Genomic DNA, 23978 nt, shown 5'->3' with positions numbered 1-23978 from the left:
GCCTGCCGATGCAGGGGACACGGGTTCGTGCCCCGGTCCGGGAGGATCCCACATGCCGCGGAGCGGCTGGGCCCGTGAGCCGTGGCCGCTGAGCCTGCGCGTCCGGAGCCTGTGCTCCGCAACGGGAGAGGCCACGGCAGTGAGAGGCCCACATACCACCAAAAACAAAACAAACAAACAAAAAAGAAATGCACTACGTCCCATTTTTAAGTAAAATTTTTGATTGTGTATTGCATGTATTAAGAAAGAAATGAACTAAAACCTGCTTCTGTTTAACTAGAGGCTCAGGTTTCTCTACTGCTACTTAACGCCTCTGCTGGCCGGCACCCTCACTGCAGGCTTCAGCACCAGCCTAGCGCACAGGAGTGGGGAGCCGGAGATCTTGGGCTTTAGGTCACACAGATAGCAGTGGTTTGAAAAGATGTCCACCAACTCTTTAACACTCCTGTCTTCAAGAGGTGAGCCCAATTCCCTTTCCCTGGTTTGTGAACTAGACTGGTGGCTCAGTTCTAGCAAAGAAGAAAAGAGCAAGTGGTGGCATGTGACTTTGGAGACTGGGTCATAAAACCTACTGCAGTTTCCTCCTTGCTCTCTCCTTTGATCCCTCATTCTGGGGGAAGTCAGCTGCCACATCGTGAGCAGCCCCATGGAAAAATCCAGGTGATGAGGAACAAAGGCACCCTGCCTATAGCCAAAGAGGATTTAAATACCACATGCCAACAGCCATGTGAGAGCGCCATCTTGACTCCTCTGGCCCCAGTCAAGCCCTTCAGATGACTACAGCCCCTGCCATCTTGATTTCAACCTCATGAGACTCCAAGCCAGAACCATGCAGCTATGCAGCTCCAAATGTGACCCACAGAAACTGTGAGATAATAAATGTTTGTTGCTTTAAATGGCTAAATCTGGGGGGTAATTTATTACACACCAACAGATAACTATTTAATAAAGGACCCTGATGTGGGTCCCTGCCCCATGCTTGTCATGTGATCAAAGGCAAGTAACTCAAATTTTCCCAGTCTCCATTTTCTCATCTATCAAATGGGAATAACACTATCTCACAGGATTGTTGTGAGAATTAAATGACATCATGTTTGTAAAGTGTTTGACACTGTGTCTGCTAAACAGAAAACACTTGCAACTGTTAGCAGCTATTCACTGAAGCTCCAAACTCAAAAATTCTCAAATAGCTGCGTCAGACAAACCTGAATCCGCAGAGCAGCAGCAAGGAGACTCACATCTTCTGCGATGGGACCAGTACCGTGGACACCGGGAGAACTGCGTCCAAGCTTCCCTGGAAAGAAAAAAAAACAAAACTTTCAGCATATTGTTCCTTGTAAAATGCCAGGACGTTGAATGATGTTCTCGTTTTCAACTAAGAAAGTTAGGATGTCATGGTACAGCTACAGATAGGTTACCAGGTAGGCCCTGGCACAGCCCTGGGGCTCTCAATTGGGCCACATATTTAGAGTCTGACTGGTTTAAAATCTTGCCTCTACCTCTTACTAACAATTGCGACTCTGGGCCTGTTAATTAATGTTGTTCAACCTTGCAGAGTTTTGTGAGAACTGAATGTGATATGGTAATGTAAAGTGCTTGTCATATTGTATGCATGTTTAAACAATAAATTTTAAAAATCAAAGCAATTTCATGTAAGAATACAAAGTACTAGGTTGGCCAAAAAGTTCGTTTGGGTTTTTCCATAACACCTTATGGAAAAACCCAAACGAACTTTTTGGCCAACCCTATATAAAAAGGAGGACTAAAACACCTATAGGACAAATCCAGTTAAAATGTTCTGTGAACGATCAGGCTTTCTTGGATAATTTTTTTAAATCCCTGTCATAAAAGTGACAGAGCCAATTTTCCATCAAAACTGAAAAATTATATTTTAGGGCATTAATTTTGAGGATTACCTGGATTTCAAAACAGAGATGCATTTTATAAGAATTCTACTGTGGTTGGCACTTAGGAAGTTTATGAAAAGTAAACACATGTAAAATGCTTTAGTCTACATCCTCTCTTAGAGAAGAGAAACATTGCTAATAGTAACTTTTTTTTTTTTTTTGCGGTATGCGGGCCTCTCACTGTTGTGGCCTCTCCCGTTGCGGAGCACAGGCTCCGGACGCGCAGGCCTAGCGGCCATGGCTCACGGGCTTAGTTGCTCCGCGGCATGTGGGATCTTCCCGGACCAGGGCACGAACCCGTGTCTCCTGCATCGGCAGGCGAATTCTCAACCACTGCGCCACCAGGGAAGCCCCAATAGTAACTTTTTTGAAGTAAGAAACTATTTTCTTCTTTTTTGGACCACTCTACTCTTTATTTATTTATTTATCTATTTATTTAATTTTTTTTACCATCTTTATTGGAGTATAATTGCTTTACAATGGTGTGTTAATTTCTGCTGTATAACATAGTGAATCAGCTATACATATACCTATGTTCCCATATCTCCTCCCTCCTGTGTCTCCCTCCGACCCTCCCTATCCCACTCCTCTAGGTGGTCACAAAGCACCAAGCTGATCGCCCTGTGCTATGTGGCTGCTTCCTACTAGCTATCTATTTTACATTTGGTAGTGTATATATTGGACCACTCCACTTTTTAAAAAAAAAAAAAAATTTATTTATTTATTGGCTGCGTTGGGTCTCTGTTGCTGCGCGCAGCCTTTCTCTAGTTGCGGCGAGTGGGGGCTACTCTTCCTTGTGGTGCGAGAGCTTCTCATTATGGTGGCTTCTCTTGTTGCGGAGCACAGGCTCTAGGCACGCGGACTTCAGTAGCTGTGGCGGACAGGCTTAGGCGCTCCACGGCATGTGGGATCTTCCTGGACCAGGTGTCGAACCCGTGTCCCCTGCATTGGCAGGTGGATTCTTAACCACTGTGCCACTAGGGAAGTCTACTTTTAATTTATCCATTCTCCTGGAAGTTCTTTGCAAGAAAGAGCATGAAACAAAAGTAAGTGTTTTGTAATGTTCTATTGTCAAATGTATTAAGGGTGTTGGAAAATCATATCCCTCAGGTGTTGTTTAAAGATTAGCAACACTTCAGTTTTATAAATCATATTCAGGCAAAAGCCAAGAGTCTACAGAATGAGAGAGAATTGTTTTCTTTTGTTTGAACCACTTGAGATCTGATCTAAAGGTCTTATCCAGCCACTAAGGAAAAGAAATATGCTTCCCTCTTTCCTACCTCTATCTTTAAATGATGGAGACATAAGAAAAAGCTACATTCTAGGATGTGATCTCAACTTATAAATGCATGTTACAGGAATAAATCACAAATACCCATGTGAATGAAGACTAATTCACCTACAGAATTACACAGTGAATAATTTCTCCCATACTCTTAGCCACTGTCATGCATAAAATAGAACATGGCTAAAACAAATGAAGACTTTAAAACACAACACAAAAGACACATACACTCATATTTCAAACTTTAGGAGAATCTTGTAGGGACCAATATTTCTCTTTTTGAAGAAGAGTTATCTGAATTCCAGCAATGCTTTTAGTATGTTATTTTCTTTTCCTTCTACTATATTCCACCCAATAAAATTGAGTGTAATTTTTTCATAGGAAAGAACCTAAGACGGTTATCTCAAGTTGACAGGGTCAGAAGTTAGTTACTTCTTTTCTACTGTATACTTCAAAAATTTTCAATCATAACCACTGTATCATTTTTGTAGCAGGAATCAATGCAATCTTAAAATGGATTGAAAGTTCTGAATCTGGAGAAATTGAAGCAATTAAGATAGTAACGCAGTGAATCAGGAATACATTCTTAATAAATTTCTTGGCGAAGGAGAGTTGAAAAAGGAAATCATTACGTCACCCCCTTGCCTATGTAGAGGCAGGGCCCCACCCGGAGGGGTGTCCACACGCAGTCTGTGAGTCCAACAGGGCTCCCGTCCCAAACCAAATGGGTCTTTTCACTTCCCACTAACCACTCCCCATTAACTCAGAGTTCCTTCCTCCAGGGACAAGTCAGTGAATCACTTTAAAAGATGGCCTTTCATTTATAATTTTTCTTATAATAACCAAACTTGCCACATTGGAAAATTTAAGGCTAAAGTGTTATAAGACTTTCCCTGGAAATCAGAACAATCCTTTTCTGACAGGAGCTGTGTTGAGGCCACCCTGGGAAATTTTAGCAACTTTGATTAGCATGAGTCCTGGGATGCAGCCCAGGGCTCCCTGCTGACTTATGTTTGCTTAAAATGATGCTGTGAGCTACTCTGACCCATAAAGTTGCCCAAGTATTAAGATCAGTTTCTCCTTTGTCCCATTTGGTACATCAGAAAATAAGTTTGAATATTAGAGTGCACAGTGGTTTTGCTTAGGATGAATTCTGACCTTTAGCAAGCAGAGCATTACAAAATCACAGCCCACTTCCTTCATTTGAAATAATTTTTTAAAAAATAAAATTATTCTTATAGCTAGAAAACTGAACACTGCTATGTCCCTGTTTTCAATCTAAACATTAAGCTCATGCCATAGAAGAGTGAACACATCCAACAAGTTAGGTGTAACTGTTTTCCGAGCACTGCTTCTGGGATACCAGCCATCAAGAAAATCTCTCTGGGGATTAGGTATTCAATAAAATGCCTCTATAGAATTACCTCATCATAAATCACCATATTCTATCTATGTTTACAAGGTGGGGGGAAGGGGAACCCAGTACCGTTAAGATGACTATGAAAATTTCATTATAAAGCCCTGCCTTCACCTAATCATACGTGTATTAAAAATTCTTTTTCTCTGAAGTTTAAATAAAAGCAACTTTCCTTTTATTAATGCTTGAAAAAGGTCTTCATTTGTTTAAAGTGGAAAATTATATATAAAAGAGAGGGAAAAGGCCTTTCTCCAATTTACTCATAGATTAAATTTTCATACTAATTAAAGCTGCTAAAATTAAAAGTTTTGGACTTCCCTGGTGGCACAGTGGTTGAGAATCCACCTGCCAATGCGGGGGTCATGGGCTCGAGCCCTGGTCCGGGAAGATCCCACATGCCGTGGAGCAACTAAGCCCATGTGCCACAACTACTGAGCCTGTGCCCCAGAGCCCGAGTGCCGCAACTACTGAGCCCACATGCTGCAACTACTTAAGCCCACGTGCCCAGAGCCTGTGCTCCACAACGAGAAGACACCACAATGAGAAGCCCGTGCACCTCAACGAAGAGTAGCCCCTGCTCGCCGCAACTAGAGAAAGCCCGCGCTCAGCAATGAAGACCCAACGCAGCGAAAACAAAACAAAAAAACTTTTGACAATTGAGAAATGTAATGCTATTATAAATAGTGCCAACTGGAAAACGTTCATCCATTTAATCAGTGTAGCATTTTTCATCTTTGCCTTTGTGCCGTCAGCCCTGTTTTTAAGTGGGATACAAGTTCAAGGAAATGTCTCTATATCTGCAACTAACTTTAAAAGTGCAATCGGGGCTTCCCTGGTGGCACAGTGGTTGAGAATCCGCCTGCCGATGCAGGGGACGCGGGTTCGTGCCCCGGTCCGGGAAGATCCCACATGTCGCAGAGCAGCTGGGCCCGTGAGCCATGGCCGCTGAGCCTGTGCTCCGCAACGGGAGAGGCCACGACAGTGAGAGGCCCGTGTACTGAGCAAAAAAAAAAAAAGTGCAAACAATTAGAGCACAATTCTGAGTCCATGTTTATTCACTCAGTATTTACTGACCCCTTCCTACGTGTCCGGCACTGTTCTGGGCACTGGGCATTCAAAAATCAATAAAACCACTACTACTGGACCAGATAAATTGAAAATAAACTAACTGCAATCAGTCTCCATACAGAATTGTTAAAACTTAGTGCTTGGTCTTATTTTTTTTCCCCTCAAGAGAACTGTTACATCTAAATCTAATGTTTTTAAAATGTCTTTAAAAAATAAAAGTCCTAAAAAGAAACTTATTAGAAATGGGGCACCGTTTCACCAATAAAACATATGGCTCATGGGGATTCCCAAAGAACACTGAAGCCGACTCTCCTATCTCCGGCCAGGATTGTACCAAAATCGTCCTAAACATATAAACTCTAATAAAAAACAGCAAGTAAACATTGTAGCAAGGAAACATTCATTAAAAAAAAATAGTAATAAAGTCATAACTGACTATCCTAGTCCAACTAGGATTCTGAGCAAATCTACAGTGCATGTCCACTATTAATGGGTTAGGCATTGTTTTTTTCAGGAAAAAAAAAAAGAAGTTATACCCAGAAATTACATATATTTCAAAGAAGTAATTTAGTACATGTCTTCTATTTGTTAAAAAGAGCCATTAATCCCACATTCGTATTATACTGCACCTCAAATTGCTTTATTCATGTGTGTGCTCATCTGTGAACTGAGTACATGAGCATTTTGGGAAATTCCTGAGCATCTTCCTTTCAAAGCACCCCAAACAACCCCCTAGCCCTTCAGCTCCAAGGGGTTTTTAATCTGATTGGTAGATTCTGGGAGGAGCTACATTTCCCAGAGAGGAAGGTGCATTATTTCTCTTTTTGAAGAAAAAGTTAAATGAATTTCAGTAGAGCTTTTAGCATATTACTTTCTTTTCTTTCCACTGTATTTCAATAAAATTAAGTTTAGTGCTTTTTTAATGGAAAAATGTAAAACGGTTATCTCAAGGTGACTGGATCAGAAGTTACATTTATTTTCTCCTTGATACTATTCTCTATTTCACTCTGTGTGCCGGGGCTGCCTAAGTTTCAAGGTCTAGAACTCCAGTGTGGTACCGGTGGAGACCTCTACTCCTTTTGGCCCAAGTTCGGACCAGCTCTGTGGCAAAAAACGCCATCCTCCTGGACAGTTCAGTACAGCCTCCCCTACCACATGTTGAAATTTGGAGGCCACAGGTAACAAAGAGGGTTCTCTGTCTCCCTCTGCAACTGTCTCTTGCATACACATGTCACTCAGGGTCTTGAGAGGGTGGGCTGGGTGTGCTAAAGCTCTCTTAGCCTGAGAGTCTTTCTGTGAATGAGAAAAGGGTGTCCCTACTGGCCCCTGGGCTGAGTGCCCTGGGGCTGACACAGCTTCAACTACCCTGAGGGTGACCTGATGCGGTCCAGGACATTCCTGGGTCCCTTGGCAAATACCATCAGATATCAGCACTCATCCTAAGACCTCTTCTGTTTCTAAGGGTGACTTTCACAGTGTTTTGAAGTGACTTTGTGGCTCCAAGGGAGTGCTTGAGGGGGTCACTGCAAAGGGAAATGACAAACTCAGGGCAGCTTAGTCTCCACTCCATCCCTCTGGTAGCTGTGTTTTCATCTGCTTTTACGTGTTGAGGTTCATCTAAGACTGCTCTAGGAGAAAGGATTCAGCTGTTTTTTTGAAAGACTGTGAAAACCACTGTTTCTAGTTTACCTCACACATGTAAAAATTTCCTAGTTTAGGTCACAACCGACTTGACTGCTTGATGCTGGAGGCCAGCAGGGGACACGCTGATGAAGGGGGAAGAACAGACGAGGAGGAGGAGAGGCCCTTAGTGCAGCTGGCATCTTGGCTGCTCTTTGCCCGACAATATGGTTCCAATATCAAGTAACCCAAAAGGCAGGCACATTACCTATGTATGTATGTTGACAGCAAACATCATTTCAGGAACATACTCTTCTGAAGAAGATTAACTTTTCTCATAGCAACCTTAGCTATTTTGATCAGTGGCCTGGCACCAGTCTGAAGACATTTACCTGACAGAAAGTCATGGGAACAGTTGAGAACAGTAGTTCCTGGTTGAATCCAAGAAAGGGGAATCTCTTCCGGCTTGGGTGAGCCCAAGATCACAATGTCAGCCTCATGAAGCTAGAAAGAAAAAGAAAAACACCACACGCATTTTCAACTGTAGCATAAAGACGTGACGATCAACGCCAAATGCCTTCAGCGTAACAGACAATAATCTTCAGAGTTCAGTTCCACACGGATGCACTGACAGAGTCACTTTACCAATTTACTAATGTAGCTCATATTAGTACAAACCAAACGTGATCACCATATCCTAGAAAAAAAGGGAAGCTTTAAAAATTTCTTCAGGGCGACTTCCCTGGCAGTCCAGTGGTTAAAACTCTGCTTCCACTGCAGGGGGCTCGGGTTTGATCCCTGGGATGTGGCATGTGGGGACCCGAGATCCCACATGCCGCATGGCATGGCCACGAAAAAGAGAGAGACAGAGAAGGACAATTCCAGCATTGTGATATGTACAGCAACAAAGAAAAGAAAGTGTTCGCTCTTATTGAAAAAAAAAAATTTCTTGAGGGCAGTCACTTCAGCATATATACTACGTGTCGTCTTATCATTTACATGTTTTCAACACGAACTGCAATATCAAGAAAAAGGATGGGGCCAAGGAAACTGCACTGACGCGAGGAGGAGACTGCAAGCCGAATGGGGTGGACAGCATCCTGACTCAGGGGGGAGAGCGTGCTGGTTGCAATGAAGCCACTTGAAGATCTGGCCAGTGCAGGGAGCCTTCTGGCCTGTACAACTGCATAATCAAAATTAGACCCATATGGAACTTGTACTAGGATCCATGGACAGATTTTCAAGAGCTCAAGCAAGAATCTCATTTTCCTTGAGGTCCTGGTTAGTCTCTTGTCAAACTGTTTGTTTTTTTTTCTTAAAGAAAAAGGAAACAATGCAACCACTACTACAAAAGACATTTACATTTCTGCCCTGTTTGTATTTTGATAACACAGCACAGGAGGAACGTGTCTAGAAGGACGGTTATGAAGTAGGGTAAGAGGTTGGCTCTGGCCTCAACAGAAGAATGACCACCTGTCCCAGTACCAACTAAGCAACCAAAGACTTCAAACTGGATCCATATGTGGAGGGAGAGAGCTGAAGAAGGAATCTTAGACCCATGGGGAAAATACCAACAACTGCGCATGTCAGCTCACAAATACGTGAGGTTGGTGTCATTATACCCATTTAATGGACAAGCAAACTGAGGCTCAGGGAGTGTAAGTACCTCTATGGTATGTCCTGTCTCCCCAGCGAACCCAGCCTTGGAATACTCAATACTCTATGAGGCAGAAAGAGAGGGAAGCTGACAGCCCTCCGTTCTGTAGCGCTGATGGCCCCTCCCCCATTGCTTTTTCCACAGACTTCAAAGCCCTGCAACTGACTGCAGACTCTTCAGACTCAAACAGACAGGAACGGAATACAAAACACAAAAACACCTCCAGTGCCACTACCCTCACCCAACCACCCAACAGCCCAGGAAGTGAACAGGCTCCAATGGTCCTCATCCGCTCTCAGCTTGGACATGCTGATCGCTGAAGATCATGGGGAAGGACCAGGTCAGCTCCTCAGCCCGAGTCTGTAACACTGTTTGGGCAAGAGGCTGCATCGGCTAAAGTCTCAGGAATCTTGGGAACAAAAAAGCCAAGATCTAGAGCAGCTCCAAGCTCCCATGATAGCGGAGAAGCATGGTGAAAATTTAAATGCACAGGTTAACATCCCAGAAACACCTGATCAGCTGGATCATGCAAATAGGGGAGAGCAGTCCAATGAGTACCGCTAATGAGGCCCGAAGGTGCTCGCTGCTTTTCAGCACCGCCCTTTATTAAGGCACAGGAAGAGGAATATGTTAAAACGGTATCTCTGTCTGTATTAATCACATTCAAAAAGAGGTCCCTGGGCTTCCCTGGTGGCGCAGTGGTTGAGAATCTGCCTGCCGATGCAGGGGACACGAGTTCGTGCCCCGGTCCGGGAGGATCCCACGTGCCGCGGAACGGCTGGGCCCCGTGAGCCATGGCCGCTGAGCCTGCGCGTCCCGAGCCTGTGCTCCGCATCGGGAGAGGCCACAACAGTGAGAGGCCCGCGTACCGCAAAAAAAAAAAGGAGGTCCCTACTGGAAAAACCACTTTTTTAATGCCCAAGTCACAGTACGTGAACCCGAACTTAGAGGTTTACAGCCAATATTCCCAGCAATCTAGTGCGTTAACGCCCCACGGGTTCTGTACAGATAGAGCTGAAAGGCAGCCAGACTTGCAGGTGATGTTATATTTAGGGGAAAAATGTGTTCTTATGGATAGAGGATTTTAAACATCTGATAAGAAAATATCTGTGTTCCTTTACCACTGCAGACACTCAACCACAGTAAGACTTGAAACACAGATGCTTACTGGGTGGCAAGTGATCAGCGGATAAGAAACGCCATTTCGCTGCATGTTCCATGCTCGATGGCGGCAAAAACAGAACATGTTAAAACATCTACAAAAAGGAAGTTAATATGTACAAGACTGCAATGTTCATTTTGGAAAAAGCCAAGGATCACAGGTTTAATTGAGTCCCCTAAGAGCACTTAAGTTTCCTACATGTGGTGTCTTCGGTACAACCTGTTCTTTTCATTACCAATAAATCTCAGAAATCTCATTCCCCCCCCTTAACTGTGTACCTAGACTCAGCTCGAAAACGGGCTAACAAGCAACTGGGGCGGGGGGGGGGGGGGCAGTTGATCCTGCAAAAGCCAAAATCTCCTCCCCCAGCAGTGATGCATCGGAGATGCTAATCTTTCTGGAAAGGAAAAGTGCTAGATGCTTAAATCAATAAATAACCCACGAAGGCCCAGGCGAGGTTTTTAACGAGCTCCGATTCAAGGAGAATTATCATCTCACTGGCTGTTTCTACTTTCTTCCTCCCTAATGGGAAGGACCCTGGCCAAAGCCTGGCTTGAAACTTTACTCATAACAAAATATTGCCTTCTCTGCTGAGACTTGAGTGGAAGCAGCTTTCAGCGAACCGCCCACTCCCCAGGCAGAAGACCAAATGTTAAAACAATCGCAAGACACAGATATGCAGGCATTTAGCGTGGAGCACGTGGGAATGCAGAGGGTTTAGATACCATGAAAACTACTTTTCTGAAGTCACTGCTTTTTCAGGGAGCGTGGATGGGGGACAGGTCTCAGAATACGGAGGGGGAGATGGAGGACAGATAGGACTTGCCGAGTTAAAAGGAACCTCACCATTTTGTATTTAGCAAATGAAATGCATTTTAAAATGGAAACTCCAGAAAGGACAGCCCCACCTTCCTAGTTAGAAGACAAGACTTATGCTATCGACGGTTTTGAAGGGACACATATGAATCTCAGGCATGAGATTTGCATGCCTACAAAAGGTAGGACAGGTTAAAAAAAAAAAAGGTTCGGAGCTATGTCCTGAAGCATCGTGACTGAATTACCTGAGACCTATCAAAGGTGCTTCTACATCCTTCAAAACTTATCAACACAATTCAGAAAATAAAGTTCAAAATGAAGAATACTTAAAAAAAAAAAAAAAAAAAAGTACTTTCTCCAGCAAAGACACGCTTCTCAAATTACAGTGACTGAAGAGAATAAAAGAGATCCAGGATTCTTTAGTGAATATACTCATTCACCTGCCATCTCTCAAGTGCCACCTGGGGCAGACACTGAGGTTGCTGAGGATGGGAATATAAAAATCCTACAAGATTTGAGAGCTGGGGAGCTTCAAGATGGAGGCGCAGGGAAAACCACTGGAATACGGAAAAGAAACAATTAAACATTCGATTTCTACTTCTTTTGCCCACACAGTTGGTAAAATACTTAAAAACTTTGCTAGTGTTTAACACCCGGCAGGCAGTCCCTGTGCGACAGGGACTCCAGGGACTCCAGCAGCTGTCACACACGGTTAAGTACAGGGAGGGGCCCCGAGGGAGGGAGGGTGGGAGGTGACCCGGCCCTCATTCTTTCACTTTCAATGAACCGGGACACGGATGAGTGGCTATACAGATCACATCACGTTCCACGGAAGAGTCTTCTCAGTGCTCTGCAGTGACAGGGCGTGTCTTGTGAAATCTCATGTGGCGTGGAGGCCCCGTGGCTATCTCATGGCAAAGTCCTAAAAAGAGTGAAGTGGTTTTCTTTTTGATTAAATGTCACTTTCTTCCAACAAATACCAAATTCCCGAATTTGCTGGCCTTTTCTTGATAACAGATAAGTAGCTGTCAGACCGGGCTACTCTGGTTGCCCTCACACCATCAGCTGTGTCTTAGGAAGATTAATTACTCTGGATGCTGGATTGAGAAGGATCGGAGGGGCTGAGAGGGAAAGCATTACACCGCAGCAGGCACAGGACAGGGCCGGTAGGAAGCTGGATGCCGGGAACTGAGGAAGGTCAGGAGGACAGGGGTGCAGGCTGGGATCGGCCAGCGTTACAGACATAGTTAAAACTAGAAGCTTGGACAAGACCCCCGAGGGAAACAGGTAGAATGGGGAGAAAAAGGTGTTTAATGCATCCCTTGGGGGCACTCATCTTAAATGACTAAAGAAGGGAATAAATGACATGACTCTGGTGCGACCCCAGACACAGGAAGGAGGACTGGGTGTCTTCAAGCAGGCTGCCAAGGGGAAAGGGTGTGCTCAACCGGTTCCAATGATGCCCAAAGGCCAAGCAAGCTAAAAGCAAAAAAACTCCGTTTGTGGCAAATAGGAACTCATCAGTGACTTTATTATAGAAACGGGTATGGGCAACCATGCCTGGGTGAACTCTTGCCCTTGGAGTCCAGTGTATTCCCTGCCTATGGAGATGTCACTGAGGCAGAGTTTTTCATGAGCGGAGTCCCTGTTTATCCGTAAATTATTCAAACTTAGAATGTCTAACCTTTTATTCGAATTAACTGAATATCTACCAAAGGATTCTTGCTCTGTGCCCATGGATAAATATACATATTTTCCTTCAATATTAAGCATACTATCAAATGAGAACATCAAAATAACTGTGTAAGCACTCTAAAATAAGAATGTCAAACCACGTTCATTCAGATGTTGTAATACTTTGGCAAGATAAGAGCATGAGACTCAGCAAAAGGTACCTCCCCCACTGCAGCAAGCGATCTCACCCCAGAGGGTTTTTTTCCTTTCTGGGATTGCCTATGTTTCTTTTTTCCACACTCATCTGTGATCAGTAGGACATTACTGGCTTTTAAAATTAAGACCTATTTCATAAATCAGAATGACTACAAGCCAAATGGCTAATTTGGGAGAATGATCACAGCACTTATCTCCCCAATTTTTCCCCCAAAGGTTAATAAATGACCTTCCTTTTTCTAAAATGTTCATGTCTTACTTCATCATTCAACATATTTACTGCTCAGTGTATGAGAGGAGTGTATCAAAGACAGTCATTTGTGTCCCAAATGATAAAGAAAAGACAGTTAATCCCTCTTCAAGTTTACTTGATTCTCGCATAAATTATGATGGATGATAACAGGAAAATGCACCCTCAAATCCAGTAATGGATATACTTTGATTCATCAAGAATAATTCCCTTTCTCGCACCCTAGGAAGAAATAAAACTAAAAAGTAGGGCTGAGACACACAGAGAGCGTGAGCTCACACCTGTGTATGTGTGTGTGTGTCTGTGCGTGTGTGTACGTGTGATGAGAGATAATCTGATATGACAAAGACTCAGAACCACGTAACACAAAAATGTGGAAAAGACCGAGTTTTGGTCCCCAGAGCCACGAGAAGCAGGCCGCACTTCAGAGGCAGGACAGCCTTATGATTTACGGTTATGTCGTGCTGAAGCTAAGGGGAATCGATGAGCCCGTGGGAAATCCAGCATTGCGTCGCATTTCCCACCATACCTGTGTTTTCCGATTCTGAACCCTGGGCCGCACACAGGATTTCTGCACCCCACTTTCCCCTGAATAACTCTCTGGCCCCAGTTGCCTCCTTGGAGAAGTGAAGAAGCTGCACTTGACACAGAGAGGAATTGAGGTGCAGAGGGAACAGCGTGGCAGGGGGGCGGTTTGTAAGACCCGGATTTATATCCAGGCTCTTCTCCTTTTCACTGACAACCAGGGTCAGGGAACCATACATAACACCTTGCTTTCAGGATATAACGCTAGTGAGCTAGTATATGAAAAGACTTTGAAAACGAAATCTGTACACAAATGTAAGGTGCTTTATCATTATAGATTATGTTAAGACCTACCAACGAGAGTATTCTAATTCTACATCCTTAGGAAGCATTTTCACTGGAGAAGAAGGGGTAAAAGATAGAGCCAGGCTCTGCCGATGGTGCGGACGGGCAGGCAGGGATGATCTGTAGGTGGACGGGAGGTGACGTCACTGGCCTGATCTCTGCAGGACTCAGCCTGGAGCCTTTCCTTTGTGCGGTACCTGCCTTGAACCATCTGAGACTTCACACGCCCCCCTTTGGATCTCACGCCCCAAGTTTCAACAGATTCTCTCAGATCCCTTTCTCCATGCTGCTAAATATAAATGGCCTGATTTGAGGGCTTTTTTAAAAGTTCTATTCCTTCCCTGGTGTTAATAAGCAAGACAATGATCAGGCGGAAGCAAGAGTGAGAGGAATGGGAGCTGACACCCAAAGGCATTTTCAGTCCGTGAATGTTGAAAAATCTGTCAGAGAAGCTCAGGGGGCTACATTATCCAGGTCACTTAATCACACGTTACTCAGGAGCCTTGGTATTTGCTGGGCACAAGATCTGTGGTGCCCCGGGGTCGGTGGTATCTTCTCCAACCAGCCACTACAGGGGGGGTGGGGTGGGGGGAGGAACTCACATCACTGAGGCTGTACTGAGTGTCCACACACCTGACCAGGGTGCCCCCTACCCTGCCCTCTCAAGAGGGTGGACACATCCCTTCTGAAGAGTGTCCCTGGAGGGGTGGTGAGAAGCCCAGGGCTCAGGGAGCAACTGGCTTCCTTATCTTAGGAAGATATCTGTGGGAACGAAACAATGGTGAACTCAACCCAAGTCTAATGTCTTGGGCCTTGGTCTCGCTGATGTTCCCCCATCCGACCTGTCAGATACTTCTGGGTTTTAAAGATTAGACTTTAGGGCTTCCATGGTGGCGCAGTGGTTGAGAATCCGCCTGCCGATGCAGGGGACGCGGGTTCGTGCCCCGGTCCGGGAAGATCCCACGTGCCGCGGAGCGGCTGGGCCCGTGAGCCATGGCCGCTGAGCCTGCGCGTCCGGAGCCTGTGCCCCGCAAAGGGAGAGGCCGCAACAGTGAGAGGCCCGCGTACCGCAAAAAGACAAAACAAAAAAAGATTAGACTTTAAAGGTACTTTTAACGATTGGGTTTTGTGATTATCTGGAATAAGAGCTGACGTGGGATAGTGGCTAATAATACTGGCTGTACTGCCACCTCTATCATTTTTAAATTATACACATTTGCACAGTCTCTTTACTTCTCTGAGCCTCAGTTTCCTCATCTATGATATGGGAAGAGTGAGAGTCCTGCCTAATAGGATGGCTGCAGAATCAATGAGATAACTAACACAAGTGAAGGACAGTCCTGGTTCATAGTAACCACTAACTCAGTGATTATTAGCTGTCCTTACCGCTGTTCCCATATGTTACTGGTTTAAGTGTAGCCTCTCTGGTGAAAAAGAATTATCATGCTCATCAGAGATCTTGGAGGCTAGAAGGCAGTGGGATGACATACTTAAAGTGCCTGAAGAAAAAAAGATCTGTCAACTGAGAATTCTATATCCAGCAAAACTGTACTTCAAAGAAATGGGAGAAATGAATACATTTGCATATTAAACAAAATGGAGGGAGTGCGTTACCATGAGACCTGCTCTACAAGAAGTGAAAAGACACTAGTCACTAACTCCAAGCTGTGTGAAGAAATGAACATCTCCAGAAAAGCCCGTATTCTTGTATTTTTGGTTTGAAACTACACTTATAATTTCCTACCCGATTTAAAAGACAAATGCATTAAAAATTATAAATATAAAAAAGAAAAAAAAAAAACTCGTGTAACTTGCCAATCTAGTCCAGTTTAAAAGTTAAGAGTTTTCCAGGAATTCCCTGGTGGTCCAGTGGTTAGGACTTGGCGCCTTCACTGCCATCGGCCCGGGGTTCGATCCCTGGTCAGGGAACTAAGTAAGATCCTGTAAGCCACGGGGCTCGGCCAAAAAACAAAAGCTAGGGTTTTCCCCACAATCTCTGGAAAATAGATTACTTTTTCAAAATCTCATATGTATAATACACATATATTTAGAATTTTCCAATTCCCCTTTTAAGGCCTTTTGTAAGCCATGCTATGTACCAAATTGAAAGTGGAAATGACTTTGTGATCATTTAGCTTGGCTCAAGAAAACAGCCTACTTTGATCCTTCAAGTGTGAAAGACCTGTATTTTTTCCTTCTTCTGATAGTGCTAGTTTTGACGATCTCTGTGCTCAGGAGAAACAAGATCCTCTGAGACAAACAAAATACAACGGTTCTCTTATTCCGGGGTTATTTCTTATACACGCAGCTGGGATTGACCTGATTCGTTGCAGCTGGAGGCCGTTTTGCCATCATTTTCCAGCTGCGCCCGACCGCAGATTCAGAAGAGGCTTTCCAGCCCGTGGAGCAAGTGAGGGCGTGTGAGCACAGCCCCGGGGTGCCTGCCAGCCTCTCTTCCCTGGGGAGGGGTACCACTCCACCTCATAAATACTAAATGCAGAACATTTGCTTTTGGTATCAGAGTGAGCTCCTTGGGGTGAGGAAGAGGACATCTCCAAATCTAGGCCAATTTTCACAGGGCGGATGGCTGTCCCCTCCTACATAAGGGTGTCATTCCACTCCAGGGGCCTGGGGAGCTGAGTGAGGGGCCTTTGTTTGGGCAGAGGAAGGAGGGCGATTCCTTATCTGGACCCCAAAGCATCGCACTCAGTGCTTTGGGGTACCAACAGCTGATACTCCACAATGTGTAGCTAATTTGGATCGGTGCCCAGACATTCTTCCCCTCTCCCATGTTAAGTACAGAATGCATCTCAAAGCAGAATGCATCTTTGTTTTGATGCTGCAAAACAAAGCAGGAAACATTCTTAATTTTCAATCATACACTCAGAGGGGCATGAACTATCAAGCTACCAAATACAGAAGCCAACTCGTTCCTGTACTTCTCTAAAAAGGCAAATCTCAATTCTCATGTTCAGACTCCATGAGATTTTATGCGTAATCAGTATCCAAAGACTATCTTTAGATCTAGGCAGGCTGTTAGAGAAGGGATCCACTTCTATTTAACTAACTCAATGTAACTGCTTCTCAAAATCGTAGGAAGCACTACTATTCCTGGAAGGAGTGACTGGTAAACCAGGAATCCCCAGGAGACATGATGTGAAGCGGAGCAGCTTCTGAGTAACACAGGCGTCAGCGAAGGAAGAGGTCCACAGCCGTGGAGGTGAGGACCAGAGGGAGAGCCCGGACCGGCCAAAGCCGGGCACCCACTCTCTCAGGGACACTGTCTCTCAGTTTTCCTCCAATAAGGAACCCTGGGTCCTGATTTTTTATTCTCTCCTTACTTAATGTGATCACCCACTGCCCTTTCCATTTCCACACTGAGGAGCAACTGCACATCCCTACGGTGAAACTTGCCAGTGTCCTTCCTGACTCACCATCAATAACAGCCAAGCTGTTAACCAGGGATCCTGTGCTAAGCAAACTGACGTGATCGCTGAATTCTCACAGCAGCCCCATGAGGCAGGGGGTATTAGGATCCCCATATCTCCACATAAGGAGACAGGCTCGGAGAGGTTAAACAACAGATAAGGCTTGAATCCAGAGCTGTCTCCACCGATGCCCATGTTTTATTGCTTCCCGAGAACACACATGTTGTCTCTGACTCCAGACCTTCAAAGACAGTTCCTACTGGTTGCAGCAGGCTGCGACTGCTTCAAGGTCATCCCAAACTTGAAAGGCTACATGTAGTTTAGGAGGTGGTGGACAGGACTCCAGTGTTACAGTCACCCCCCGATTCCCAAACCCTCACCCCCCTGGTTTTGGAAATCCCCCACCAGATGGCCAACAGGGGGTCTTGTCCCACGTCAGGTACAAATAAGCAGGTAAGAAATGCTTTTCGAAGATAACGTCCTGTGACCTAACAGCTATAATCCTTTGCTTGCTCTTTTCTCTCCCTGATACTTAGCATTGTTGATAATGAGAAGCTGAAAGGGCCATAATCTTAAAACACACTGTTAAGATGCACTTATAATGCACTATAATCTTAAAATGCATTGTTGATGGAATTAGAAAACAAAAATCCAAATCTGTTGTTATATTTATACTTTCAAGGATTCTCACAGTGGAGGTTTTCCAAGGCTGGACACAGCCTGTCCCATTCAGGTGTCCTAGGACACTAACATGGGCCTGGGTGTTCTTTGCACCACATTAATTGCCATCACTCTGGTCTGCAAAGGGCGCACTGACCCTCTGAAACCAGGCCCAGCAATGGCCTGTGTTTCATTTATTTATTTATTTATTTATTTATTTTGGGGGTTTTTTTTGCGGTACGCGGGCCTCTCCCATTGCGGAGCACAGGCTCCGGACGCGCAGGCTCAGCGGCCATGGCTCACGGGGCCCAGCCGCTCCGCGGCATGTGGGATCTTCCCGGACCGGGGCACGAACCCGCGTCCCCTGCATCGGCAGGCGGATTCTCAACCACTGCGCCACCAGGGAAGCCCTGGCCTGTGTTTTAGAAATAAAATATAGGAATCCTGAGAAGTCAAATGTCAGGCAGAAGCATGGAGGCATATCAGCGGCAGGTAAGTGACTAGTGAAGTTGGCTGGGTTCAAGCCCTGGGAAGATACAGCCTTTATCCTGTGGTGTGAGGGGAGCCTGTTGTATGTAAGTAAAGCCAGGTAGAGAGGGCCAAACACCAGAGACCAAATGAACTCTAAAGACAAGTACAGGAAGCCCGGAATCTTTCCCTATTTTTGGCTATAAAGTTGAAGCAATAAAAAGAGTGGAAGTTGACAGCCTATAAGATTCACAGTGGTGCCCACTGTAAGTGCCAAGGACTTAAGAAAACAAAATGTGTGTGCGAGGTCAGCTATTGAAAAGGGCCTTCTTAGACATGTGGGAACCAGAACGCTATGCAATTTCTAGATTCTCTAGAGAATAAAGCCTTGTAATCATCGTTCTCAAAGTTAGGGTGAGCTTTATCCAAAAGAGTCAAGGTGATTTGTTTCCATAATAAAAAAAGCACTTTGAAAGATGTCTTTGTTGTTCAAAAATACAGATACAACTAGCGAAAGTATCTGTGACAGCTGTGAAAACACTGAATTTTGCCAATGAAGGCATTTTTCTCTTTTTCGTCACAGCTGTTCAGTTCAGGGCAAGTTTACTGTCCTCTTCTACTAAGCTTCCCAACCTAAAATCCTGGCCTCTAAAGTATGAAACATTGTCCTTGAATTTTCTTGAATAGGCTGCCACCACGTGGTGACCACTAAAAAAGCACATAGGTTTGAGTTTAACTGCAAGACCATTTTGCTGGGCTATTTTAAAACAAGAAGGAATTATGTACATCAGATCCACCTGCCAGTGAAAAATTACAAACATCAGTCGAGGGGCCCGTCTCCCCTGGACAGGAATACAACTTGTTGGTTTCCATCCTCACGCTGCAAAGTGAAGAACATGTATTTTTAGATTTTGGTAATTTATTGTACTTAATGTACTTTTTTTTTTTTGCGGTATGCGGGCCTCTCACTGTTGTGGCCCCTCCCGTTGCGGAGCACAGGCTCCGGACGCGCAGGCCCAGCGGCCACGGCTCACGGGCCCAGCCGCTCCGCGGCACGTGGGATCCTCCCGGACCAGGGCACGAACCCGCGTCTCCTACATCGGCAGGTGGACTCCCAACCACTGCGCCACCAGGGAAGCCCTTAATGTACTTTTAATTTAACCTCACTTTGCTTGAAATTTGTGAAATTCATTGTCAGTTTTTGAAATTAAAAAAACTTTATTGACTATTTCAGACATGAAAATGTAAAAGAATAACATAACACACCTGGACATGCTGCCCATTGCCTAGTTTAAGGAAAGGCATGACCAACGTAAGTGAAGGTCCCCTAGCCTCCTCTTACCTACCTGCACATCTTTGTCCTGTCATGGTTTTCCTGATCTGGTTCACAGTTTCCACTCCTTCCTTTATACTTTTACCTTACATGTATGCAGCCCTAAAAATATATACACGGTACTGATTTAAAACCCTATATAAATGGTGTTAAATGAAATACAGCCTTCTGCAATGTGCTTTTTTCCAATGAATGCTATTTTTAAAAATTCTTTCTTGTTGATATTTACAGCTCTAGTTTTCTTCAAAATTGTCTTGTTTTTGTCCTTGTGCTTCCATGTAAATGGAATCAGCTTGTCAACGTCTACACAATAATATTATGTCAGGATTCTGATTCAAATTTATAGATTGATTTGGGGAGAATTAGTATCTTTAAGATGAGTCTTCTCGGGCTTTCCTGGTGGCGCAGTGGTTAAGAATCCGCCTGCCAATGCAGGGGACAAGGGTTCAAGCCCCGGTCCGGTAAGTTCCCACATGCCGCGGAGCAATGAAGCCTGTGCACCACAACTACTGAGGCTGCGCTCTAGAGCCCGCGAGCCACAACTACAGAAGCCCACGTGCCTAGAGCCCATGCTCCACAACAAGAGAAGCCACCGACCGCAATGAGAAGCCCACGCACCGCAACGAAGAATAGCCCCGGCTCTCCGCAACTAGAGAAAGCACGCACGCAGCAAGGAAGACACAACGCAGCCAAAAATAAATAAATAAAATAAATGAATTAATTTTAAAACAAAAAAGATGAGTCTTCTTATCTGTGAATATGGTATCTCTGCTTTTAATTGGGTCTTCTTAATGACATTCATCAAAATTATATAATTTCTTTCAAAAGGTCAGAAATAACTTTTGTTAAATATATTCCTAGATACCTTATATTCTCATTGTTATCATAAATTGTATTTCTTTAAAAATTAATTTTCTAACTGTGGGGAGTAGTGTTTAGAAATGCAATTGATTTTTGCATGTTGATCTTATATCCAAGAACCCAGATGAACTCTTACTAATTCTGATATTTTAATAGGTTCTTTTGGACTTTTTAGGTAATCATATTACCCAGGATTGATGACAGTTTGGTGTCTTCCTTTCCGATCATTATGAATTTTCTTCCTTTCTTTCTTCACATTACTGCATTGTCTAGGAATTCCCACACAATGCTGGTCAGGAGAACTAATAACAGGCACCCTTGTCTTTCCTAATTTAAGAAAATGTTTCTAATATTACACTGTTAAATGAGATTTTTCACTCTAAGTTTTTTTTTTTGTTTTTTTGTTTTGTTTTGTTTGTTTGTTTGTTTTTTGTAGTACGCGGGCCTCTCACTGTCGTGGCTTCTCCCGTTGCAGAGCACAGGCTCCGGACGCGCAGGCTCAGCGGCCATGGCCCACGGGCCCAGCCGCTCCGTGGCATGTGGGATCTTCCCGGACCGGGGCATGAACCCGTGTCCCCTGCGTCGGCAGGCGGACTCTCAACCACTGCGCCACCAGGGAAGCCCTCTAAGTTTTTATAGATGTTTTATCTTGTTAAGGAATTTCCTTAAATTCCTAGTCTAATGTTTTTCTCAGGAAAAAATCATAATGAATATTAGATTTTATCTAGTGACTTTTCTGCATCTACTATGGTGACAGTATAGTTTTTAATCTGATAATGTGGTTAACTACATTAATATATTTTAACAGATTTTGCTGTTAGACCCCCTACAATCCTATGATAGTCCCAATGGGATACTGGATTTGGTTTTCTATTTTGCTAACGATTATTTCATCTAGGTTCATAGGTGAAATTGGCCTGTAATTATCCTTTAGCATCTTGTCATTGTCTGCACTGGGCACTCATGAGTTAGGAAATGTTCTTTTTCTACTCTCCAGAGAAAATATTCTTTACTGTGGTAACTCATTCATAAAACGACCTAGTGCCTTTTTTGTTTACTTGTTCGCTGGGTAGACTGGTTCAATGTCTTCAATTACACATAAGACTACTCAGTTTTACTTGAATCCATTTTGTAAGTTACAGTTTCTAGGAAAGTTTTCATCCCATACAATTTTTCAAATTTACCAGCATAAAGCTGTTCATATTCTCCTTTTTTTGTGTGTGTTTTTTTGTTGTTGTTGTTTGTTTTTTGCATTACGCGGGCCTCTCACTGTTGTGGCCTCTCCCATTGTGGAGCACAGGCTCCGGACGCGCAGGCTCAGCGGCCATGGCTCACGGGCCCAGCCGCTCCGCGGCATGTGGGATCCTCCCGGACCGGGGCACGAACCCGCGTCCCCTGCATCGGCAGGCGGACTCCCAACCACTGCGCCACCAGGGAAGCCCCCATATTCTCCTTTTTAAAAATAATGTTTGCTTCTGGGGTTATGTCCCCTTTTTGTTCCTAACATTGCTGGTGTTCTCTCTTTTTGTCTTAATTATTTTGGCTAGTGGTGTGTCTATTTTACTAGACTTTTCCAAGAACCATCTTTTGGCTTTGCTGATAATCTCTCATATTACACATTTGTTTTCTATTTCAGTAATCTCTGCTCTTTTGTTTTCATCCTTTGAGATTTTCTGCTGTTCTTTCTCTAACTTTTTATGTTAAATGATCAGCCTATGCATTTCAGTCCTCCTTTTCTAATATAGGCATTGAAGCACATGTTTCCAACATGAAAGATGCTTACCTTGCTTTGAAGCTGAGGTGTTTTCCACTGGGAGCTCATTGTCATGGACCCTTTTCTCTGGAACAGGCATTGCAGGGTGGCTTCCAAAGACCCATGGGCTCCTATTACCAAGATCTTCTTTCCATCTAAGTTGACACCTACCCACCAAATGGAAATTCAGTATTATAATCAAAACTTCAAAGTCCTCCTCCCATACAGCTTTGATGTAAGGAAAAATAGCTTTCATTTTAATTTAATTTTTGGACAGGAAAGCAGTATTGATTGGTGGGCGTGAGTAAGGAGGGGACAGCAGCGCCAACGCTCTCATGAGTGAAGGGCTTGCCATCTGTCCAGGGGGCCACGATTCGGGATGTATTTGATCCCACAGCGATCTGGGATGAGCCACTTTTCTACCACCATGTTTTCATATTCATCCGCATTGAACTTAGTAAATCCCCCCTTCTTGGAGATGTGGATCTTCTGGTGGCCAGGGAACTTGGACTCGGCCTGTGCGGGGCCTCAATCACATGGTCCTTGTTCTGCAGCTTGGTGCGGATGGCCATTACGATTTGGCTAATGTGGACCCAGGCCACTGTGCCCTGGGGCTTTTCCAAAGGCACCGCACATACCTGTCTGGAGCCCAGACTGGGGACAGCATGGCAGACATGAATGTCCACTGGAAAGGGCTGTCTCGAAGTCCCTTAGGGCAACCCATACAGGCAAGAGGCTGCACACACAACCAAGGAGGCTGCTGTTTGCAGCCACTGCACACTGGGCTCGCATGAGGAAAAGAGCAGCGTTGGCTCAATTGGCTGCAAAAAACTAGCCTTTTAAAACTTGGCCCTCTAAGCACCAAACCTACAGTGACTATAAAGCCATAACTTATTCCTTCTTTGCAAACTTTATGGTAGAGTGACCTAGAATCATCATCCTAATTATCCATATGATGGAAAAACACTGTCTACGTGGATTATCTCAGAGATTTGAGCTTAATGGCTAATGTCCTAAAGGTATATCTTGAAAGTTAATCTTCTAATAGAACTTTGGTATATATTTTGGAATTTTTGTTCAATCATTTCATGTTTGGGTGTAGGGAGGGGCATTGTCTCCTTTTCACTCAAGCTGGTGTACAGAAAAAATTAAATATTGATTACTGAAAGAGATACGGCTCAGTGATAGATCCTAATCTAGGTGTCTATACCCTAAACTATATCTGACAGCTTCGTCAAACTTATCTAGGTTTACATATTGACAGGTTTGAGAAGCTGAAACTTGAAACATTTTTCATTGTGGATATTTTGAGGGTTTCATAAGAGAAACTGAGAAAACACAGGCTAATAATTCATTTTACCAATTTCTCTTTAAAATTAGAATACAGCTAATCTTATTAGAAAAATTTGCCAGTCATTCATTATCTCCTAAAAGAGGAGAAAAATAAAGCTGACACTGAATATGGCTTCTGTGTTTCAATAAGTATCTTCCAGAAACAAATCCTTACTAAGAACTCACATAAATAACAAAAAA

At 44.1% G+C, this 23978-nt stretch overlaps 1 protein-coding gene and 1 non-coding gene across 9 annotated transcripts in view; both read right to left on the bottom strand.

Moving 5' to 3' along the window:
* The window catches only part of MTHFD1L (methylenetetrahydrofolate dehydrogenase (NADP+ dependent) 1 like), a 205972-nt gene that overhangs the window by 168717 nt on the left and 13277 nt on the right, over positions 1–23978 (bottom strand). For all 8 annotated transcript variants that reach the window (XM_067011021.1, XM_067011020.1, XM_067011018.1 and 5 more), the window contains exons 7-9: positions 22476–22612; positions 7690–7801; positions 1206–1294 (exon numbers count right to left, since the gene is read on the bottom strand). In XM_067011021.1, the coding sequence (XP_066867122.1) occupies positions 1206–1294; positions 7690–7801; positions 22476–22612 (338 nt within the window). The remainder of the gene's footprint in view (positions 1–1205; positions 1295–7689; positions 7802–22475; positions 22613–23978) is intronic.
* On the bottom strand, positions 23139–23272 carry LOC131740298 (small nucleolar RNA SNORA70). The gene has a single exon (XR_009330890.1). It is a non-coding gene; the product is annotated as a small nucleolar RNA SNORA70 (small nucleolar RNA).

This window comes from Kogia breviceps, chromosome 13, assembly GCF_026419965.1.
Source record: "Kogia breviceps isolate mKogBre1 chromosome 13, mKogBre1 haplotype 1, whole genome shotgun sequence".
Classification (NCBI taxonomy): domain Eukaryota; kingdom Metazoa; phylum Chordata; class Mammalia; order Artiodactyla; family Physeteridae; genus Kogia; species Kogia breviceps.
Note: the sequence above shows the minus strand (reverse complement) of the source record. Positions and strands in the feature narration are given on the sequence as shown.